This window comes from Bufo gargarizans, chromosome 3 (genome assembly GCF_014858855.1).
Source record: "Bufo gargarizans isolate SCDJY-AF-19 chromosome 3, ASM1485885v1, whole genome shotgun sequence".
Lineage (NCBI taxonomy): Eukaryota > Metazoa > Chordata > Amphibia > Anura > Bufonidae > Bufo > Bufo gargarizans.
Window position 1 is genome coordinate 74,080,451 of NC_058082.1, and position 22,576 is coordinate 74,103,026.

The 22,576-nt window shown below is 43.0% G+C and overlaps 1 protein-coding gene across 7 annotated transcripts in view; it reads left to right on the plus strand.

Annotated features, from left to right (window-relative positions):
• Window positions 1–22,576, plus strand: part of STARD13 (StAR related lipid transfer domain containing 13) — a 263,932-nt gene that overhangs the window by 200,346 nt on the left and 41,010 nt on the right. For all 7 annotated transcript variants that reach the window (XM_044284955.1, XM_044284956.1, XM_044284954.1 and 4 more), the window contains 2 exons: window positions 10,021–10,092; window positions 16,152–16,233. Coding sequence is in view for 3 of the 7 variants with exons in the window: in XM_044284956.1 (XP_044140891.1) it covers window positions 10,021–10,092; window positions 16,152–16,233 (154 nt within the window). In the remaining 4 variants the exon portion in view is untranslated. The remainder of the gene's footprint in view (window positions 1–10,020; window positions 10,093–16,151; window positions 16,234–22,576) is intronic.

A 22,576-nucleotide genomic window follows, 5' to 3' on the forward strand; every position in this document is an offset into this window, starting at 1 on the left:
GGGACAAATCTGCTGACGGATGCCATTTAAGCTGGTCATACACACTTGGTGTGTATTGGACGAACATTCCAATTTTGGTGGGTTTAGCTGACCATGTAATGTGTATGGGGCCTGCCGATTCTGCCCCAAATGCTGATTTTGGGGGAGATAAAGATTAGCAGGTCAGAGTCAATACTTTTGTTAGCGGGGACATAAGGTTTTCTCCTCACTTGCTGCATAGGTATACTCAACTGAGCTGAGAATACATACAATGCCTTGCAAAAGTATTCACCCCACTTGACTTTTTTCGTATTTTGTTACATTACAGCATTAAGTTCAATGTTTTGTTAATCTGAATTTTCTGTGATGGATCAGAACACAATAGTCTAAGTTGGTGAAGTGAAAAAAAAAAATATATAAATAAAACTTGTTTAGAAATAGAAAACAGAAAATTGGCATGTGCATATGTATTTACCCCCTTTGTTAGGAAGCCCATAAAAAGCTCTGGTACAACCAATTACCTTCAGAAGTCACATAATTAGTGAAATGATGTCCACCTGTGTGCAATCTAAGTGTCGCATGATCTGTTATTACATATGCACACCTTTTTTGAAAGGCCCCAGAGGCTGCAACACCTAAGCAAGAGGCATCACTAACCAAACACTACCATGAAGACCAAGGAACTCTCCAAACAAGTAGGGGACAATGTTGTTGAGAAGTACAAGTCAGGGTTAGGTTATAAAAAAATATCCAAATCTTTGATGATCCCCAGCAGCACCATCAAATCTATCATAACCAAATGGAAAGAACATGGCACAACAGCAAACCTGCCAAGAGACGGCCGCCCACCAAAACTCACGGACCGGGCAAGGAGGGCATTAATCAGAAAGGCAGCACAGAGACCTAAGGTAACCCTGGAGGAGCTGCAGAGTTCCACAGCAGAGACTGGAGTATCTGTACATAGAATCACAATAAGCCGTACGCTCCATAGAGTTGGGCTTTATGGCAGAGAGGCAAGAAGAAAGCCATTACTTTCAGCCAAAAACAAAAAGGCACGTTGTGAGTTTGCAAAAAGTTATGTGGGAGACTCCCAAAATGTACGGAGGAAGGTGCTCCGATCTGTTGAGACTAAAATTGGACTTTTCGGCCATTCAAAGAAAACGCTATGTCTGGCGCAAACCCAACGCATCACATTGCCCAAAGAACACCATCCCCTCAGTGAAACATGGTGGTGGCAGCATCATGCTGTGGGGATGGTTTTTCAGCAGCCGGGACTAGGAAACTGGTCAAAGTTGAGGGAAAGATGGATGGTGCTAAATACAGGGATATTCTTGAGCAAAACCTGTACCAGTCTGTGCGTGATCTGAGGCTAGGACGGAGGTTCACCTTCCAGCAGGACAATGACCCCCAAACACACGGCTAAAGCAACACTTGAGTTGTTTAAAAGAAAACATGTAAATGTGTTGGAATGGCCTAGTCAAAGCCCAGATCTCAATCCAATAGAAAATCTGTGGTCAGACGTAAAGATTGCTGTTCACAAGCGCAAAGCATCCAACTTGAAGGAGCTGGAGCAGTTTTGCAAGGAGGAATGGGCAAAATTCCCAGTGGTAAGATGTAGCAAGCTCATAAAGACTTTGCCAAAGTGACTTGGAGCTGTGATTGACGCAAAAGGTGGCTCTACAAAGTATTGACTGGGAAGGGGGGGGGGGGGAATAGTTATGCACATTGACTTTTTCCAGTATTTTGTCCTATTTGTTGTTTGCTACACAATAAAAAAAAAACATATTCAAAGTTGTGGGCATGTTCTGTAAATGAAATGATGCAAATCCTCAAACAATCCATGTTAATTCCAGGTTGTGAGGCACCAAAATATGAAAAAATTCAAGGGGGGCGAATACTTTTGCAAGGCACTGTATGTATGGGAGAATGGAGAGAGATAGCTATTAGTGTCACTATCACTGTGATGTGCTGTCTGCCTCACAGCTGTAGTGGTCTCCTGGTTGGCTGCTACAGCTGTGACTCAAAGCAGAGGGGAGGAGCTGTGAAGCAGCTCAATGCAGAGAACACTCCACAGCACAGCTCTACCTCCTGGGCATATGAAGAGCAGAATAGAACTTCATATTATTACTACTCCTGGTAAGAAAAGCCCCACAAAATGTATGTTTGTCCTACTTTACCCAGCCCTTAGATAGTGCTGTAAACAATAATATTCCAATTGCTCATGTGGCTGCTCTTACAAAACAGGAATTCTTGACATATTTTACGCCTAGAGGCAAATGCGAATATGAATTTTTACAAATTGCCCAAATATTCAAAAAAATAATAGTTTAACATAAAAACTTGTTTTAAACAATATTTCATTTTCTTATAGTACATTCCCTTTAAGGATAGGCTCACATCATAAGTGTCTTTTTTACCATATATTTGGTCAGTTTACCTTTGCTTCGGCTGTAAAAAAAAAAAGGGTTGTGTGGTTGACCATGGCTTTCTGTGTTTTTTATTTTCTAAATCTTACTCTACCTACTGGATCTAGTGCTTCCTTTCCTGTTCAGGTTATTTTGGGACTATTTATTGCCTGTTTTTGTTTGTTGGGTTTGTGGCTATGGAATAGATAGCCAGTTTTATAAGTCTAGGTTCACACTGGGCCTTGTTCGTTTTTGCTTGTTGATGGTTACGAAAAAAACATCTGTTACAGAATGTGTGCTTATGTTTTTGTAACCGTATGTTTGTTTTTTTGTAAATGTAGTCGTGTAGTAATTTACAGTATTCCTGTTGATCCCTTATACTTTGTGTATTAAGATAGTACTCTTTTTCTTTAAAAATGCGTAGGATGGTAGTGAGGGTAAAGTTCTGTATATTTTCCCAAATCGTCTGCCTAAGAGTCAGAGGTTTATGATCCTTAACACATGACAACTTGTCATTCGCTGATTAGTGGAATCCCATGATTCTTGCTCATCTGGGCTTATGAATAGGAGCCAAGGACAAGCCTAGAAATGTTAAGACGTCATTGTTATGATTTATTTTTGGCCCATAAAATGCCCAATAAAATTCAAACTTCAAGTATAAGACTCAGTGGCCCTTATTTATTAATGTTAGTGCACCTAGATTTTGGGGTAAATTGCTACAAAAACTGGCACATTTAGATTTGGAGAAGGTTTTTGCTCCTAGTCCGAAAATTGCCACATTTATCGCATAGGCTTAGTCCCTGTGATTAAATCTGGTGCTGGTTTAGACACAAGTTCACACCATCTGTAGGATTAGTAAATCTGCCCCACTGACTTTAGTTGGCCAGGTTCATATTTAAATAAAACTTTACATGTAATCTCACATTTTTCTCCTCTATTCATCTGAACAGTATTGTATGATGTTTGCTTTAGGATTTCAATCCTTTACTTTAACTGAGGACTTTACAAGAGTAGTGACCCACAGGGGCAGACTGGCCAAAGATCCTACACAATAAATTTCCAGTGGGCTGATGGCAGGGGGGCACCCAAGTCCTCCTTATGGCCGCCAGCCAGGTAATGAGCGATCTGATGCTCTCAGCAGGTAATTAATGTAGGAGCGTCAGGCACTTATGCACTAAGCCAGCAGCTGCAGGTGCCCTTCTGAATTCAACTGGCCGATGATACAGTTTCATATTGAGGCAGTATTTTGTGCTGCACTTTGTATTTGGTTCTTCTGGGGTGGTATTTTGTGCTGCACTACGGTAATGCTGGCCCCGCCTACTTGTGTTGTCACTGCCAACATGTGATGGTCCTGCCTACTTGTGTTGTCACTGCCAACATGTGTTGATCCTGCCTACTCGTGTTGTCAGTGCCAACATGTGATGGTCCTGCCTACTTGTGTTGCTTTGCCAACAAAGAAAACAAACCAATAACCCCAAGAAAGGATGAGAGAGCACACATATAAAATATATGTAAATTTATTAAGACATAATCAAATGACATAAGGCACAAGGGTGGAGGAGAGTGGGAGGCCCTGTGTAGCAGGGTCAAAAACTACCTCCCTCACAAAACACCCAACTGACAGGGAAAAAGGGGTCACAGCCCTGGGTAAAGAGCCGCATAGATATGGGGGAACTGTGGGTTCGCCCAAAGTGACATATAGTAATAAGTGTGCTGCATGCATATACAAAGTGAGGTGCAGCTCCGGTCACAGTCTCTGGGTTCCAGCATACCATGGGTAAATTCTGGTTTGTTGTCATTCTTTGCTAGTTTGTTATTTTAAGGTTACTGCTTCCACCTAGCACTTTTGCCCTTCCCCACTTACAGTCAATTGGCTACCTGCATTTCGATGCTGCCATCTTAGTTATCCTGGGCGGGCAATTTTGGCTATGTGTGATCATTATCACTTTGTATATGCATGCAGCACACTTATTACTATATGTCACTTTGGGTGAACCCACAGTTTCCCCATATCTATGCGACTCTTTACCCAGGGCTGTGACCCCCTTTTTCCCTGTCAGTTGGGTGTTTTGTGAGGGAGGTAGTTTTTGACCCTGCTACATGGGGCCTCCCACCCTCCTCCACCCTTGTGCCTTATGTCATTTAATTATTGTCATTTGATTATGTCTTAATACATTTACATATATTTTATATGTGTGCTCTCTCATCCTTTCTTGGGGTTATTGGTGGGTTATTGGTTTGTTTCGTTTGTTGGCTCAGTATAGTATACTAGACCCCAGTGTTATCTATACATATAATTTGAGTCTTTCTCGTATAGGTTGGTCTAACTCTTTGTGTTGCTTTGCCTTCTGTCAATTTGGACCCAACACTGCTAGTTTTTTCCAGGGCCACTTTAAGTTCCTAGTCCGCCCCTGGTCACCTATTTTGGAATCGCCAAAGAAACCTGCAAGATTCACTTTTCTTCTTTTTTTTTTTTATCGGCCTTCTATCTAACCGCTCACCGTTTCTTCTACACACCACCCACCCTTAGGTATACACATTCGGGTGCAGCCTAGTGTGCATGGGTCTTCAATGGGGATTAAGAACATGACAGACACCTCTAATGTTGGTTTATCCACCATGAGAAACAATCAAGCATGTTGAAAAAAACTAACATCTCCAGTGCCTCTTTCTGCCAACATCGGCTGTCGGAAGAGAATCGGGAACCTCTCATACACGTTAGAGGGTGAGCTGGACCAACCGAAATCATCAAATTTGGACGATGTTGACCTAGTGCATATGAGCACTTTAGGGAAAGGCCAAGTGGTTTGCACTTTAGGGACAGTTTTTATGGTGATTGCAAGATGGTCCTAGCAGCCAGATCTCCTGATCAGCTCATCATCCAGTCACCTGCTTGTTATAAGGGGTGTTCTACCCATTCTAGTCCCGTTTACTTGACATGACCGCCAACAAGGTCATCACCCAGTAGAGACATTCTTCCTTTTTATTCATAAAGAGAGAAAAATTAAGGTGGTTGTCTGAGAAGAACTAAAGTGGTTTTGCTTATGTACTAACAGCTGCTATACAAACAGTATATATAGTCAATATATTTCAGATCTGAATGATGTTCATGTTCGTGTCTTTGAGCCGTCTCTTTTGGTTAGAGCAACGTATAACATTTTATTTGATTAACTTTGCTCTGTTTGTTTCCTCTTCTGGATATATGGCCAGCTGAGCTTAGCGCCTTCTATAAATGTCACCACTTTCATAGCGCAGTCTATTTCCTGTAATGTGACTGTCATTCATACTTCTGTTATTGAAAGTTTTAATTAAAACTGTTAATTCAGGAATAATATTTCTTCATATAGAAAATGCAGAACTTACTACTGATTGTCACTGATAACTAGAGAAGTGCTGTTAAAAATATATCCATCCTGTATTTAGGAAGATTTAAAGGGGTATTCTCATTACAGACAGTGATTGCAGGGGCGTAGCCAGAACTGACTGGGTCCCACAGCCCCTACCCCCTTTTGATATTGTCGACCTATCCTGAGGACAGGTCTTCAATTGTAAAAAGCTTTATTTTTTTGTATTTTATTTTTTGTTTCAAGTATCTGTCGCAGTATCGGTGTCCTAAATATCTGGATTGGAGTAGTAGTGCTCTAATTCTTATATATATATACACACACACACTACTACCCATATCCAGATATCTCCTGTATACACAATAAGCAGATGTTGACATAGATAGACACTCACATACTAACACACACATATAAACACATGTACACACACACACACACACACACACACAGATACTAACACAGAGATAAACACATATACATACATACACACATATATATATATATACACACAGACACACACAGATAAACACATGTACACACACAGATATTAACACACATATATATTAAAGTGACATTAATTCCAAGGAGCTGTACATTCAGCTGGGGTTACACAAATATAAAAATTACAATAAAGAAGATACTATTAACAGACTAGTACAGAGAGGTAGAGGACCCTGCCCGCAAGAGCTTACAATCTATAAACGCAAACACAAACAAACATATACACACAAACCTATACACACACACATACACACAGACATACAGGTATACACAGATAAACACATACACACACACATACACACAAACATACATACATACCTATATATATATATATATATACAGTACAGACCAAAAGTTTGGACACACCTTCTCATTCAAAGAGTTTTCTTTATTTTCATGACTATGAAAATTGTAGATTCACACTGAAGGCATCAAAACTATAAATTAAAGGGAGTCTGTCAGCAGATTTACCCCTTTTTAACAGTTGCCATACCGCTGTAGCCGCAAAACAGATGATTAACACAGTACCTTTATATGCTTTGGTGGACTTTTAAATATGCCAAAAACGAACTTTGATGAGGGCTCGCAAGTGCCCAGGGCGGAGTCCACCGGGTATGGCAACTGTTAAAAAGGGGTAAATCTGCTGACAGACTTCCTTTAACACGTGGAATTATATACATAACAAAAAAGTGTGAAACAACTGAAAATATGTCATATTCTAGGTTCTTCAAAGTAGCCACCTTTTGCTTTGATTACTGCTTTGCACACTCTTGGCATTCTCTTGATGAGCTTCAAGAGGTAGTCACCTGAAATGGTTTTCACTCCACAGGTGTGCCCTGTCAGGTTTAATAAGTGGGATTTCTTGCCTTATAAATGGGGTTGGGACCATCAGTTGCGTTGTGGAGAAGTCAGGTGGATACACAGCTGATAGTCCTACTGAATAGACTGTTAGAATTTGTATTATGGCAAGAAAAAAGCAGCTAAGTAAAGAAAAATAAGTGGCCATCATTACTTTAAGAAATGAAGGTCAGTCAGTCCGAAAAATTGGGAAAACTTTGAAAGTGTCCCCAAGTGCAGTCACAAAAACCATCAAGCGCTACAAAGAAACTGGCTCACATGCGGACTGCCCCAGGAAAGGAAGACCAAGAGTCACCTCTGCTGCGGAGGATAAGTTCATCCGAGTCACCAGCCTCAGAAATCGCAGGTTAACAGCAGCTCAGATTAGAGACCAGGTTAATGCCACACAGAGTTCTAGCAGCAGACACATCTCTAGAACAACTGTTAAGAGGAGACTGTGTGAATCAGGCCTTCATGATAGAATATCTGCTAGGAAACCACTGCTAAGGACAGGCAACAAGCAGAAGAGACTTGTTTGGGCTAAAGAACACAAGGAATGGACATTAGACCAGTGGAAATCTGTGCTTTGGTCTGATGAGTCCAAATTTGAGATCTTTGGTTCCAACCACCGTGTCTTTGTGAGACGCAGAAAAGATGAACGGATGGACTCTGCATGCCTGGTTCCCACCGTGAAGCATGGAGGAGGAGGTGTGATGGTGTGGGGGTGCTTTGCTGGTGACACTGTTGGGGATTTATTCAAAATTGAAGGCATACTGAACCAGCATAGCTACCACAGCATCTTGCAGCGGCATGCTATTCCATCCGGTTTGCGTTCAGTTGGACCATCATTTTTTTTTTCCAACAGGACAATGACCCCAAACACACCTCCAGGCTGTGTAAGGGCTATTTGACCATGAAGGAGAGTGATGGGGTGCTGCGCCAGATGACCTGGCCTCCACAGTCACCGGACCTGAACCCAATCAAGATGGTTTGGGGTGAGCTGGACCGCAGAGTGAAGGCAAAAGGGCCAACAAATGCTAAGTATCTCTGGGAACTCCTTCAAGACTGTTGGAAGACCATTTCAGGTGACTACCTCTTGAAGCTCATCAAGAGAATGCCAAGAGTGTGCAGAGCAGTAATCAAAGCAAAAGGTGGCTACTTTGAAGAACCTAGAATATGACATATTTTCAGTTGTTTCACACTTTTTTGTTATGTATATAATGCCACATGTCTTAATAGTTTTGATGCCTTCAGTGTGAATCTACAATTTTTATAAAATAAAGAAAACTCTTTGAATGAGAAGGTGTGTCCAAACCTTTGGTCTGTACTGTATATATATATACACACACACACACATACACACCCATCTATACACACATACATATATACACCTATATATATATATATATATACTTACAGGCTGCAGGTTCTTTGTTCTCCTCTGATGTCTCTTGGAGGCTAAAGGACCTTTGGAATGCAGTAATGGTAGGCTAAAAGACCTTTGGAATGCAGTAATGGTAGGCTGAAGGACCTTTGATCATGTGACATGATGACATCATTAAAGATCCTTTAGCCTACCATTACTGCATTCCAAAGGTCCTTCATACTGGTATGTACACCTTTTCTAGTACATTTAAGGCCAGGCCGGGCCCCCTTCAGATACAGTCACACTGGGGGCCCGGCTTGGCCTGAATTGTGCTACAAAAGACCCCTTCTGCACTTGGTCCCAAAGCAGCTGCTTCCCCTGTAGTTACGCCACTGATTGATGGCATATCGCTATGATATGCCATCAATGTCAGATAGGTGCGGGTCCCACCTTTGGGACCCATATCTATCTCCAGAACGTGGCCTAAATCAGAGGGACACGCACAAGCACCTCCTCCCTCCATTCACCACAATGGGACTGCCGGAAATAGCAGCAATCAGCTATTTTCTGAGCTCCTATAGCGGTGAACAGAGGGTGGCTGCATTTACGCTGCTGCTCTCTCTTCACTTTGGGGGGCCTGTTCTGGAGATAGGAGGGGGTTATAGGGGTGAGACTCACACCTATCTGTCACTGAAAGCATATCCTAGTGATATGCCATCAGAGCTCTGAGATGAGAATACCCCTTTAACTGATTCCTGTAATGTAAACTGCACCGGGTTATATTGGCATATGTTGGAGTCCATCAGTACATTTAGGGGATCTCCAGGATTAATACTTAAGATAAGATAAGTCATCAATATCTGATTGGCAGAGGTCCGACTCCCGGCACGTCCACCAGTCAACTGCTCTGCCGTAACTCTGGCACTGGAAATAGGTGATGGAACTGCACAGTGTAGTGGACAGAGCTGGTTACTGCAGAGCTGCGCCCATTAAAGTGACCGGCTCTATCAACTACTTGGCTGTATACTTCCAGCACTGGAGCTATTGCAGAATAGCTGGTCGGCCCGGTGCTGGGACTCAGACCTCCACGGATCTGATATTGATGACCTATGATGATAGGCCTCCAATCTAAAAATCCCATAGAACTCCTTTAACTTACCTGAGAAAATTCCTGGCTCCCACTACATTACAGTCAAGCAACCGACCCGAATGAATCTAATCTTAGTTATCTTTTTTTTTACTAAATTTGTTGATCCATTAACAAAACATATAAATAAATAATAAGCTTATTGCCTCTAGGTTGCTTTTTTTTTTTTTTTTTTTTTTCCTGGTTGCATCATTTTTGTATTTTTCAATGGATTTCAATCCATTATAAAGAAAAGAACCCAAAACTTTCTTGAGTCGACATCTAGTGTTAACCTATCCTCGTATTGCAGCATTTTGCCAGGCATGTGTGTCTGATGTATATTCCTTTTACAGTTATAATTCTAGTGATTTGGTATATGAGTACAGGTGATTTATAACGTTTTCTATCCATGAGGTATGAATGTCTAGGCAATACATTTACTTTACGTTCTTTCTTCTCCAGAACTCGAAGCAAAAGAAGCATGCGAGTGGTTACGGGCGGCTGGATTTCCTCAATATGCTCAGCTTTATGAAGGTAACCACGCCAGGCCTTCTGATGAAATTTGCCATGCTTTTCATCCATGACATCATTCTCTTTCATTGCATTTTTACACCCCGGGAAAGCTTTAAAACCATAATTATGCCAGCCACTAAAAACATAGGCAGCCCGAGAACAGCGGATCCCATTCATCAGGACCACCCAGCCATTGATCCAGTAGTAACAGTGTGCACTCACGAATAATATTTATGTAATAACCAAAATAATTAAGCTACCTCAACCTGTGTCTACAGTATAAACCTTCTGAGGTATGAATGGCAGGGATCCCAGGCCTGGAGCTGGTACCAGATTATATCAGGAGAAGAGCAGCAGACTACAAAAGTGTCTGATTAACGTGTGCTAATCAGTTTTCCTTTTGTGTGATTAATTTAATTTTCTGAAATTATTTTAGTCTGGGCAGGGAGCATGGAACATAGTTATGAAGCTGATGAGGTTAAAAGATGATGACACAAGGCCTGGTAGCGACTGCAACCTCTGCACCCCCTGTAGCTATGCCCCTGCCTATGAGATGGTCAACAATTACTCAATTTTAGGTCCCTTTCACACGAGCGAGTTTTCTGCGCGGGTGCAATGCGCGACGTGAACGCATAGCACCCGCACTGAATCCTGACTCATTTATTTCAATGGGTCTGTGTACATGAGCGTTGTTTTTCACACATCAGTTCTGCGTTGCGTTAAAATCGCAGCATGTTCTATATTCTGCGTTTTTCACGCAGCCCTGGCCCCATAGAAGTGAATGGGGCTGCGTGAAAAACGCATTGCATCCGCAAGCAAGTGCGGGTGCGATGCGTTTTTCACTGATGGTTGCTAAGAGATGTTGTTTGTAAACCTTCAGTTTTTTATCACGCGCGTGAAAAACGTATCAAAACGCATTGCACCCGAGCGGAAAAGCTGAACAACTGAACGCAATCGTAGACAAAACTGACTGAACTTGCTTGCAAAATAGTGCGAGTTTCACTGAACGCACTCCTGAACGCATCCGGACCTAATCCCTCACGCTCGTGTGAAAGGGGCCTTAAGGGGGAAATTCCTTCCAGACTCCAAATGTGCCATCGTTCCCATACACCATTCTTTGCCCCGCCATCTACCATTAAAATAGAATAGAGAGGCCCCAATCCTGCTGAAATCAGTAGACGCCGCTGAGTTTTGTCTAATGTGCATGAGCACCTTTAAAGGGTAACTGTCATGTTTTCATAAAAAAAAACTATTTTAGCATATGTTACTGCTGCAGCAGCATTATGCATAAAGCAATCTTTAGTTTCTTCACATACCACTGTTTTCCTTGAGTTTTTCCCTTAGTTACAGCTGTTTAACCAGTACAGGACCGCCGCACGCAGGATCGCGTCCTGGCAGCGGCCATGTAATTCCTCCTGGACGCGCCAGCGCGTCCTCTCGCAAAACGCGAGATTTCCTGTGAACGCGTGCACACATGCGCGCGCGTTCACAGGATCGGCAGGTAAGCGAGTGGATCTCCAGCCTGCCAGCGGCGATCGTTCGCTGGCAGGCTGTAGATGCAATTTTTTTAACCACTAAAAGGTATATTAGACACTGTTTTGATAACAGCGTCTAATATACCTGCTACCTGGTCCTCTGGTGGTCCCTTTTGCTTGGATCGACCACCAGAGGACACAGGCAGCTCTGTAAGTAGCACCAAGCAGCACTACACTACACCCCCCCGTCACTTATTGACCCCTTATTAACCCCTGTTCACCCCATATAGACTCCCTGATCACCCCCCTGTCATTGATCACCTCCCTGTAAGGCTCCATTCAGACATCCGTATGTGTTTTGCGGATCCACAAATCCACGGATCCGCAAAACACGGACACCGCGGATTTGCAAAACATGGACACCGGCAATGTGCTTTCCGCATTTTGCCAGAACTATATAGAAACTATATAGAAAATGCCTTTTCTTGTCCACAATTGCCTGATCTTGTGCGCACACTTGCGTTCAGTCCGCCCCACCGCAGTGACAGAATATTTTTTTTCTGATCACTGCAAAAACATCGTAAAATCGCTGCAGCGCTATAAAAAGATCACTTGTGACAAAAAATAAAAACTTCCATTAACTCACTATGCCCATCAGCGAATACCTTAGGGTGTCTACTTTCCGAAATGGGGTCATTTGTGGGGTGTTTCTACTGTCTGGTCATTGTAGAACCTCATGAAACATGACAGGTGCTCAGAAAGTCAGAGCTGCTTCAAAATGCGGAAATTCTCATTTTTGCACAATAGTTTGTAAACGCTATAACTTTTACCCAAACCAATAAATATACACTTATTGCATTTTTTTTAATCAAAGACATGTAGAACAATAAATTTAGAGAAAAATTTATATAGAAATGTAGTTTTAATTGAAAAATTTTACAGCCGAAAGTGAAAAATTATGTTTTTTTGCAAAAATGTTGGTAAATTTCGATTAATATAAAATAAAATAAAATAAAATGTCAGCAGCAATGAAATACCACCGAATGAAAGCTCTATTAGTGAGAAGAAAAGGAGGTAAAATTCATTTGGGTGGTAAGTTGTATGACCGAGCAATAAACCGTGAAAGTAGTGTAGTGCAGAATTGAAAAAGTGGTCTGGTCATTAAGGGGGTTTAAGCTAGGGGAGCTGAGCTGGTTAAACATTTACAATATGAGGACCTTCTCAAGATGGCTCCTCTGCCAGTTCTTTGAGGCCAAAACGTCTTTCACTCACTTCCCATACACACTTGCTGTAGCCAGCAGCTCCCTGCCAGCCAATCAGATTGGATAACTGAGAGACACGCCTCCTCACTCTGAAGCCTAAAGCAGGCAGGCAGTATGGAGGACTGTTCCTCTGCCTTCTGTTTATACTAAAAGGAAGACAGACAAGCCCTAGCAATGGTCTTTTAAGGGAGCAGTGGAAAGGGACAGAGGACATTAATGAAAGCTGTTATTAAGGTAATTATAGATCTTTTGACAATAATTGACAGACTAACTCAGGTATACATGCCTAGCTCTAATAAACTAGCAAAGTAGGTACGCAATTGCAGTCAGTTTTGACTGCGATTGCATTCCGTTGTTCAGTTTTTATCGCGCGGGTGCAATGCGTTTTGCACATGCGTGATAAAAAACAGAATGTGGTACCCAGACCCGAACTTCTTTACAAAAGTTCACGTTTGGGTTTAAGGTTGTGTAGATCGTATTATTTTCCCTTATAACATGGTTATAAGGGAAAATAGTAGCATTCTGAATACAGAATGCATAGTACAATAGCGCTGGAGGGGATACAAAAATAAATAAAATAATTTACCTCACCTTAATCCACTTGTTTGCGTAGCCGGCATCTCTTCTGTCTTCATCTGTGAGGAATAGGACCTTTAATGACCACTGCATTCATCACATGGTCCATCACATGATCCTTCACTATGGTGATGAATCATGTGATGGACCATGTGATGAGCACAGTGACGTCATCAAAGGTCCTATTCCTTGCAAGTGGATTAAGGTGAGTTAAATTATTTTTACTTTTTTTTTAGAAATGAATGGGTCCGGATTCAGAAAACTCGCCCGTGTGAAAGAGACCAAAGGGTTTCTCCAGGAATTAAGAAAATGAAAATACTTAAATTATTACTTTATTATAAATATATTCCCAAATACCTTTCATTAGCTATAATGGCTTGTTTTGTCTAGGGCGCAATCAATAGATGAAATAAAATGGCCGTCATTCTGTTGGTACACACAAAACCTGTCCTAATCACACTGCAGGGCAAGTTACTTTAGAACACTAAGCTGCCTCACCCTCCTTTCTGCTCTGCTTGTCAGGGATTATGATTCTGAATAAAGATGATAAGATCTTCGGCTGAATCTCTGTAGGAATGGAGGACATGAGGAGACATGAAGTACGGAGAGAAGGGTGGGGATAATCAGCAGCAGCACTTGTATGTAGTCTCCATTACCACAGCCCCACATTTCCACAGTCTATACTGTCCGTCCTTTCTGTACTTCATGTCCCACAGAGATTCAGCTGAAGATCTTATTATCTGTATTCAGCATAATCCCTGACAAGCAGAGCAGACAGGAGGATGAGGTAGCTCTTTACTTCAGTGTTGTGAAGTAACTTTTTTTGTGTGCACTAATAGGACAGTGGCCATTTTATTTCCCCTGATGATTGCTCCCCAGACAAAACGAGCCATTATAACTAATGAAAGGAATTTGGGAATATATTTATAATAAAATAATATTTAAGTATCTTCATTTTCTTAATTCCCAGAGAACCCCTTTAACTCCAATTTACATTTTCCTTCATTCCTCTGCCCCCAATACTCTTGACCGATCCCTTCAGTGGCTAACCATTTCCTTAAAAACACAACCTGTCCTCTCCATACATCTCCCCACTAAATCTCTAGCTATCTCTCCTCAGAAAAGCCATAAACATTAGATAGCTGTCAGCTATCAGCCATTCCTCATATGCTCACCCTCCTTACACCCTGGGGTAAAAGTGGGCCCATGTTGTAGGGGGGGGGGGGTAGAGTCCAAATTGACAGATGGCGTGGCAACACAAATAGGGGAGATCAGCAATATCATAGTGCAAAATACCGTTCCATCTGAACCATATACCACAGTGCAGCACAATATATTGCCCCTAAAGCTGTCTCTCTGTGGTGGCCATCCATAGCTGCCATTTTCTTTCCTCCAGTTATCTCTGATTAAGGCCTCATGCACACGACAGTATTGCTTTTTCAGTGTTTTGCGGTCCGTTTTTTACGGATCCGTTGTTCCGTTTTTTGTTTCCGTTGTGTTTCCGTTTCCTTTCCGTTTTTCCGTTCCGTTTTTCCGTATGCCATATACAGTATACAGTAATTACATAGAAAAAATTGGGCTGGGCATAACATTTTCAATAGATGGTTCAGGAAAAAACGGAACGGAAACGGAAGACATACGGATGCATTTCCGTATGTGTTCCGTTTTTTTTGCGGACCCATTGACTTGAATGGAGCCAAGCACCGTGATTTGCGGACAAGTATAGGACATGTTCTATCTTTTCACGGCACGGAAATACTGAAATACTGAAACGGAATGCACACTGAGACACTTCAGTATTTTTTGCTGAACCATTGAAATGAATGGTTCAGTATATGTTCCGTATACTGAGCTAAAAAAACGTCCAGTATACTGAACGCAAAATACTGTCGTGTGCATGAGCCCTAAGATATGGAACAGGATGCTTAGGAGGCATGGGGGCCACAGCAGCTGAATTCACTGGCCATGTACATGAATGCCTGACTATCACAGCGTTAATTTTCACTCGGCGGTCATTATGTACCTTGCCAGCGGCAGAGAGAAGGGCTTGGGTGGCCCCCTGGGCATCGGCCTCTGGCTATAGACCCTACAGGGAAATTTCACAATCTGCCCCTGCATACATGTGTTCTGAATGGGGAGAGGGGAATAAGCCACTACCAGGTTCGTGTGCTGGTGGCTTGTCTTCACTGAGAACAACGAGCATGTTGAAATACTACAGCCGGATCCTTCTCTGCCCCAACATCTGCCATTGGGGGACAATCGGGAGGCCCCCATACACATTAGATGATTCAACCGAAATCATCATGTTAGGCCAGCTTAAAGACTTTCTTACCTGCCCTCACATCATTCAGTATTACTCCAGTTCACAATATATACAATATCCCAACCAGACCTCCAACTGGAACCTGTATACCCCTCTCTTCAGAAAAGCTTACACCCTGTAATAACCTTTTCTCAACCGTAAGAGCATCTTCGTCCCACACCTCCGATATTCCCCTCATAGATCCCAGGTCCTCGTCTGCAGTGCCAGTCTGTCACTCAGTAAGCTCATGTTTATTGTACTTGTTTGTATCATTTGTTCATGTCATGTATGTGTTATGTATACAGGGTCCTGTGTATCTTATATGTTCAGTGCCCTGGGAGGAGAATGGCTCTTACATAATAATACTTCTACATAACATGAACATGTCTTCCATTCCCATAGTGTTATGTATTTCTGCTATCTACAGTTATGTGTAAAAAAACAACTTGCAATTTATCATTTCAGATTCTCAATTCCCTATCGATATTGCGTCTGTGAAACGTGATCATGATTTCCTTGATAGAGACCATGTAGAACCACTTTGCAGGTAATTCTTTCTCGGTTGTTTTACTGATGATCTCTATCTCACCCACTTTAATTTACATTTTACATTTATAAATAGTGAATATTTAACTTAAAGGAATGACTCCATCAGTGATGTAAAAAATGACAATCGGACATCATATAGTACTTGACAGTCTCTTTCTAACAAAGCTGGAACCAGCCCTGTACCTCACATGGATCCAGAGATCTCTCCACTCACTGATCCAGTTGCTCTGCTAGATTTTCTTTAAGTTGGCAGTTCAGGGGCTGTGTCCTTTCTCAGGGGACATGTCCTTTCTGCTGCAGTTCTCTCCCTGTAACTTTCACAGCTGCTAACAGTAGATGCGGCTGATGACAGTTGAAGACTGTATGTTGTCAGAGAACATACTGGGGAAGAAAACTGGGAGAACCAATTAAATGTCTCCATTTTCACCCAGGCAGCCCCCCTGATAAGAGCATTGGAATATCGCGCAGGGCAAGTGCTGTTTGTTTATATTATTACACTGCTAGGTGGAGGCTTCCGCCTAGCGGTGTTCCCAGTGATGTCACCGGCACTGATGGGTGGGCTTTAGCACTGCCCTAGCCGTTTTACAGGACAGCGATAAAGCCCGCCCATTAGTGACGGTGACATCACCGGGCTCACTGCTAGGCAGAAGCCTCTGCCTAGCTTTACCTATGGAGAGCCCGGTATGTCACCAGATCTAAAAAAAAACAAAAAATCCTGCGCCATTCAGCACAGGGCAAAGGAGAGTATCGGAGCATGAAAATGCTCCAGTGCTCATGTCAGCGGGGCCGGAGGGGTGAAGGTGGAGATATGTCCAGGTACAACTCTGAACCCGGACAACCCTTTTAAATTGTTTCATTAACTGCAGGGATTGCTTTCTTTACCTAGAAACAGCTGCACTCTTGTCCGTGGGCTCTGCCTGGTATGTAAAAGAGTTGCCATAATCGGGATACTAAAATAGGTGGTATTACAAACTTGTAAGTCCAGCCAGATTTTCCAAAAGCTGTAACACCGTGAATCCAGGGGACATCTTCTGATGTGATTCTTCTGACTTTAGGTGGAAATGGCCTCTCTTAAGTGAGAACTTCTCAGATTGGGCCCACATAGCCCACCACTGACTGAACAGAACAGTATGTGCTTGTCAACTGTATCATTTCCTTATATTTCTGACACCATTGAAATTTTATGACTGAGGGCTACTGCACACGACCTTATCCGTTTTTGCGGTCCACAAATCTCGGCCTAGAGCCTGCCGCCATTCTTTTTTTTACTCCCTTGAAAATGTTCTATCCTTATCCGCAAAATGAACAAGAATAGGACATGATCTCATTTTTTGCGGGGTCACAGAGCGGACTTACAGATGCGGACAGCAAAACTACGGATCGGATGCGGACAGCAAAACTACGCCCATGTGCATGAGCCCTAATTCAGTAGCTCTTAAGCTGGCCATAGACATTAGATGTATGTCAAGCGAACCTGCCAATTTCAATGTGTCCGATCCTTTTGTGTTCCGGAAGATAAGCCGCTGATAAGCATCTTCCTCCCAACTTCCATTCACCACATGTGCATGCTCGGCTTCGGGGAGGAGAGTTAGGCTACTTTCACACTTGCGTTGTTAATTCCGGTATTGAGATCCAGCAGAGGATCTCAATAGCGGAATTAAATGGATCCATTTTGGTTTTACACATCAAGATGTATTCGTTCCGTTAGGATGCGGTTGTGTGAAATCAAAACGGCAAAAACCGGATCCGTTGCCAAATACATTGAAAGTCAATAGGTGAGGGATCAGTTTTTTTAGGCTTCAACTTCATCACCATTGACTTACATGGTTTTCAGTGCCGGACACAAAACCGCAGCTTGCAGTAGTTTTTTTTGTCCAGTCACAAAACAGAATGCATGAGGAGTAAACGGAAACGTTTTTTTTTCCAGTATTGAGATCCAATACCGGAAAACAACAACGCAAGTGTGAAAGTAGCCTTAGTTGTCTGCCAAGCAAGCGCCCTGCCAACAGTTATCTCAGGTGTATGGCCAGCTTTACCTTGGATGTCACCTTATGGTGCCCATAAACCTTCAAGTAGCTGATGGCCAAACAACAGTTCGACCGACAGATATCTCTCCCACTCCCATGTGCTTTCGATGGGGAGAGAGGAGAAGAACGCTGCCTAACACTTCTGAAGATGGCTCATCTCCCAGAAGAGAAGGATCTTGTCTCCAACATAATCTATCAGGGGAGATTCAGGATCTGCTCATACACATTAGATTGTGGGGCCCTTTTTCCTGTGGATTTAATAGCCGATGCTAGCCAGTATTGACCTACAGCAGCACTATCAGATTGTGTTCAATGATTTATTGTAGCAATCATGATATAATCTACAGATTCCAGAATCCATTCACAATTAAAGAGGAGCTGTCGCCTCTCCTGACATGTTTGTTTTAGTAACTACTTGAATTCCCCATGTAATAACAATTCTGGAGCATCTGTTCTTATGACCATGTGTTGTGCCATTCCTCTATTCTTCCTGCTAGAAATTATGAATTGCCAGCAGTCTGTCTAGGTCAGGGATGCTGTGGCCCTCCAGCTGTTGCAAAACTACAGCTCCCAGCATTCCCTAATAGCTGTAAGGTGTTCAGGCATAGTGGGAGTTGTAGTTTTGCAATAGCTGGAGGGTTGCAGGTTGGGCATCCCTGGTCTAGGTGTTATCAGTTTGGGGTGTGTCCCTGCACAGTCTGACACTGGCAGCACTGATTGCATAGTGTCAAACTGTGCAGGGACACACCCCTAACTGGTAACACCCATCTGGACCTTCATTGCAGACTGTTGGCAATTCATTCATAAATTCTAGCTGGAATAATAGAGGAATGGCACAACATAGAATCATAAGAATAGATGCTTCTGAATTACTACTACATGGGGAATGCATGAAGTTACTTAAAGAGGACCTTTCATGGGTCCAAACATTGTAAACTATCAGGATATGTAGCGCGGCGCCCAGGGATCTCACTGCACTTACTATTATTTCTGGGCGCCGCTCCGTTCGCCCGCTGTGGCCCTCGGTATAGTCTCCCGCTCTGTATGCTAATTGCTAGCATCGGAGCAATGGGGAGGAGACTGCTCTTTTTTTCAATGGGCGTCTCCTTCTCCCAATCACAGCGCAGAGCGTCACAGCCAGGGAGAAAAAAAACTCACCTTCTCCCTGGCTGTGACGCTCTGCGCTTTGAGCCAGGGAGAAGGAACGCCCATTGAGAAAAAGAGCAGACTCCTCCCCATTGCTCCGATGCTAGCAATTAGCATACAGAGCTGGAGAATATACAGGGGGCCACAGCGGGCGAATGGAGCGGTGCCTAGGAATAATAGTAAGTGCAGTGAGATCCCTGGGCACCGCTCTACATATCCTGATAGTTAGTTTACAATGTTTGGACCCACGAAAGGTCCTCTTTAAACAGATATGTCAGGAACGATGACAGGTCCTCTTTAAACAGATATGTCAGGAACGATGTCAGGTCCTCTTTAAGCTGCCCATACTCCTTTCATAGCTGTCAGCAAAATGTTTGTGCGGCTGACAGCTATTCCTCCCAAATCACCATACACCTGGCATGTGTTCTCAGTAGGGAGCGGGGAGTAACACCTCAGGTGGTGGCTTATCCAATATGTATGACCCTTCTAAATTCTGCTGAAGGTGGCGAGTTGGGAAACCCCATACATATCAAATGGTTGGTGCTGAAGAAATTGAGAATAACTTTTATAGAGGTCCAAAATAACATGTTTAGTTTCCCCAATTTTTTTTTTTTTTTTACTGATTTATTTTTAAGGGAGATGAATTTATCCTGCATGTTTCCAATTGATAGAAGTTCCCATACACAAGATAAGTAGCTGTGGGTTGGCTGTAAGTGGCCATATTCTGTGTTGTAAAGTGATGGGATAAACACTTAAGTCTGATAAATCTCCAGGAGCTTGTTGCCATTGACCGGACATTAGCAATCCACATGAGGTCTTTGTCATTCATCCACCAGACGTTGATAGGGACGCTGCCGATGTGTTCTGGCCTGTACCGTGCAGCCATTAGAGTGGTAATGTGGACACGGCCTTTTACATTTCTCATAGTAAACCCGACCTGTGACAGGTTCCTTGAAATACACATTGTAGAAAGAACTAAATAGACCTGGATTTAAGTGGAAGTCTTCTAGCCATTAATGCAAGTATCTAAAGTCTTTTCATTGAGTTGGCTTCATTTACTGGTATTTGGCCCACAATAAGTTAATGCAATAAGAAATTAGGAAATCGATACACCAAGTTCAGAATTAGCAGATGGTAAACTGATTTGGTGGTATTCAGACTAGGATGTGGAAAGCATGCAAACTCTATTCAGATGTGGTCCTTCAGGGTCAATTCTAACTCAAGAATATGGGCATAAATTCCATGAGGACAGATCGTGTCACTGCTATGAAGACTTTGGAGAGAGGGGCCAGTCCTGATTGGTGCCATCCCTTTTGCTATCGGGTGATGATTACCTGTGCAGGACCCCTTCTACAGAGATTGGCAAAGTGGGGGGTGAGGAATGACCCAAGGGTGGCAAAAGCAGGCAGCATAATGAGGGTCCCACCAGTTCAGCTTGATCTCTGCTATTTTGCCCCCTCTCCTATGTAAACTGCTGCTCAACACCCCCCAGCTGCACGGCAATAGTGCTGTGTGCGCCAGGCGGAACTCTGTGTGTGTGTGTGTATATATATATATTGGCCACAGATGTTGCAGCTGGGCCTGTAGATCATAGTCATAGGTTGCCAAAGCTGGAGTCCCAGCTGGTCCCATAAATGCCTGACTGGAGATAAATCTGGAAAACGGGTAAGCCAAGGAAGTGTAATCTGACATTCCTGGGAAACCCTTGCTGTGTACGGACAAGCATTATCCTGCAAAAAAATGCTAGCCCTGCCATGAGAGGAACATATGTGGCAGCAAGATGTCCTACACATGTCGCTGAGCTGCTAGTGTCCTTCGTATCACTACAACTGTTGTATGCGATGGCTCCCCAGATCATCACACCAGCAGTTGAGGCAGTGTGTCACTCCACTGCAAAGGCAATATTGTAGCCCTTACCACAAGGCCTCCATACTAGAACCCAACCCTTGTCCGTTTCCAGACAAAACCTGGATTCATCCCTAAAGGTTACGTTGTTCCAATCCGTAGAAGTCCAGGTCTCTGTGTTCACAACACCACTGCATATGAAAGTGACAGTCAATGTCTAGACAATGGCTGCTAGGACACCAAATTGTTCTGGAGAAAGACACTGGTGTGTAATGAAGGTGCCACCTGTGTCTGTATGGTGGACAACAAAACTGTGGAAGCTGCTTGTCAGCAGATCAAACGATCCTCTCTGCTGGTGGTCTCCTGGGCCCTTGAGGGACTGTTTGCAGTGTCTGCATACCCTCATGTAACCACTGCTCCCAACAACTCCCTGCTGCTAGGTTAGAGTGGCCTAAACCGTGTAGTCCAGTGATTCACCCACTCTAAGGGTGCATTCACAGCACCGTTTAGCTTTCCCTTTTTCTGATCCTTAAGAAGAAGAGAGAAAAAAAAAATCAGGATCCTGTAAAAAAACAGATCTTGTTGCATCAGTAAGGCCTAGTTCACATGAACGTATGGCTTTTTCAGTGTTTTGCGGTCCGTTTTTCACGGATCCGTTTTTCAGTTTTTTGTTTCCATTCTGTTTCCGTTTCTGTTCCGTTTTTCCGTTCCGTTTTTCCGTATGCCATGTACAGTATACAGTAATTACATAGAAATAATTGGGCTGGGCATAACATTTTGAATAGATGGCTCGGAAAACAGAACGGATACAGAAGACATACGGATGCATTTCCGTATGTGTTCAGTTTTTTTTGCGGACCCATTGACTTGAATGGAGCCACGGAACGTGATTTGCGGGAAATAATAGGACATGTTCTATCTTTCAACGGAACGGAAATACGGAAACGGAATGCATACGGAGTACATTCCGTTTTTATTTGCGGAACCATTGAAATGAATGGTACCGTATACGGACCACAAAAAAACGGCCCGTACACTCGCAAAAAAAAACGTTCGTGTGAAATAAGCCTAAGGCTGAGTTCACATCAGTGTTCAGCCTTTCCGTTCTCCTGCTCCGTTATAAGAGCAGATGAATGGAGCCTATAGACCCCATAGACTATCCGCTCAGAGGAAGATTTTAGAAGCTGAGACAAAAGTCCTGCATCATACAGGTATATCTAGCAGTTAACGATCTCTCATCAAGAGGTACAAGGTACCGTACCCAAAAGTCACCTCTGAGAGCCTTTTTATGGGGCGAGACCCAGTGTCTAATCAGACCATATC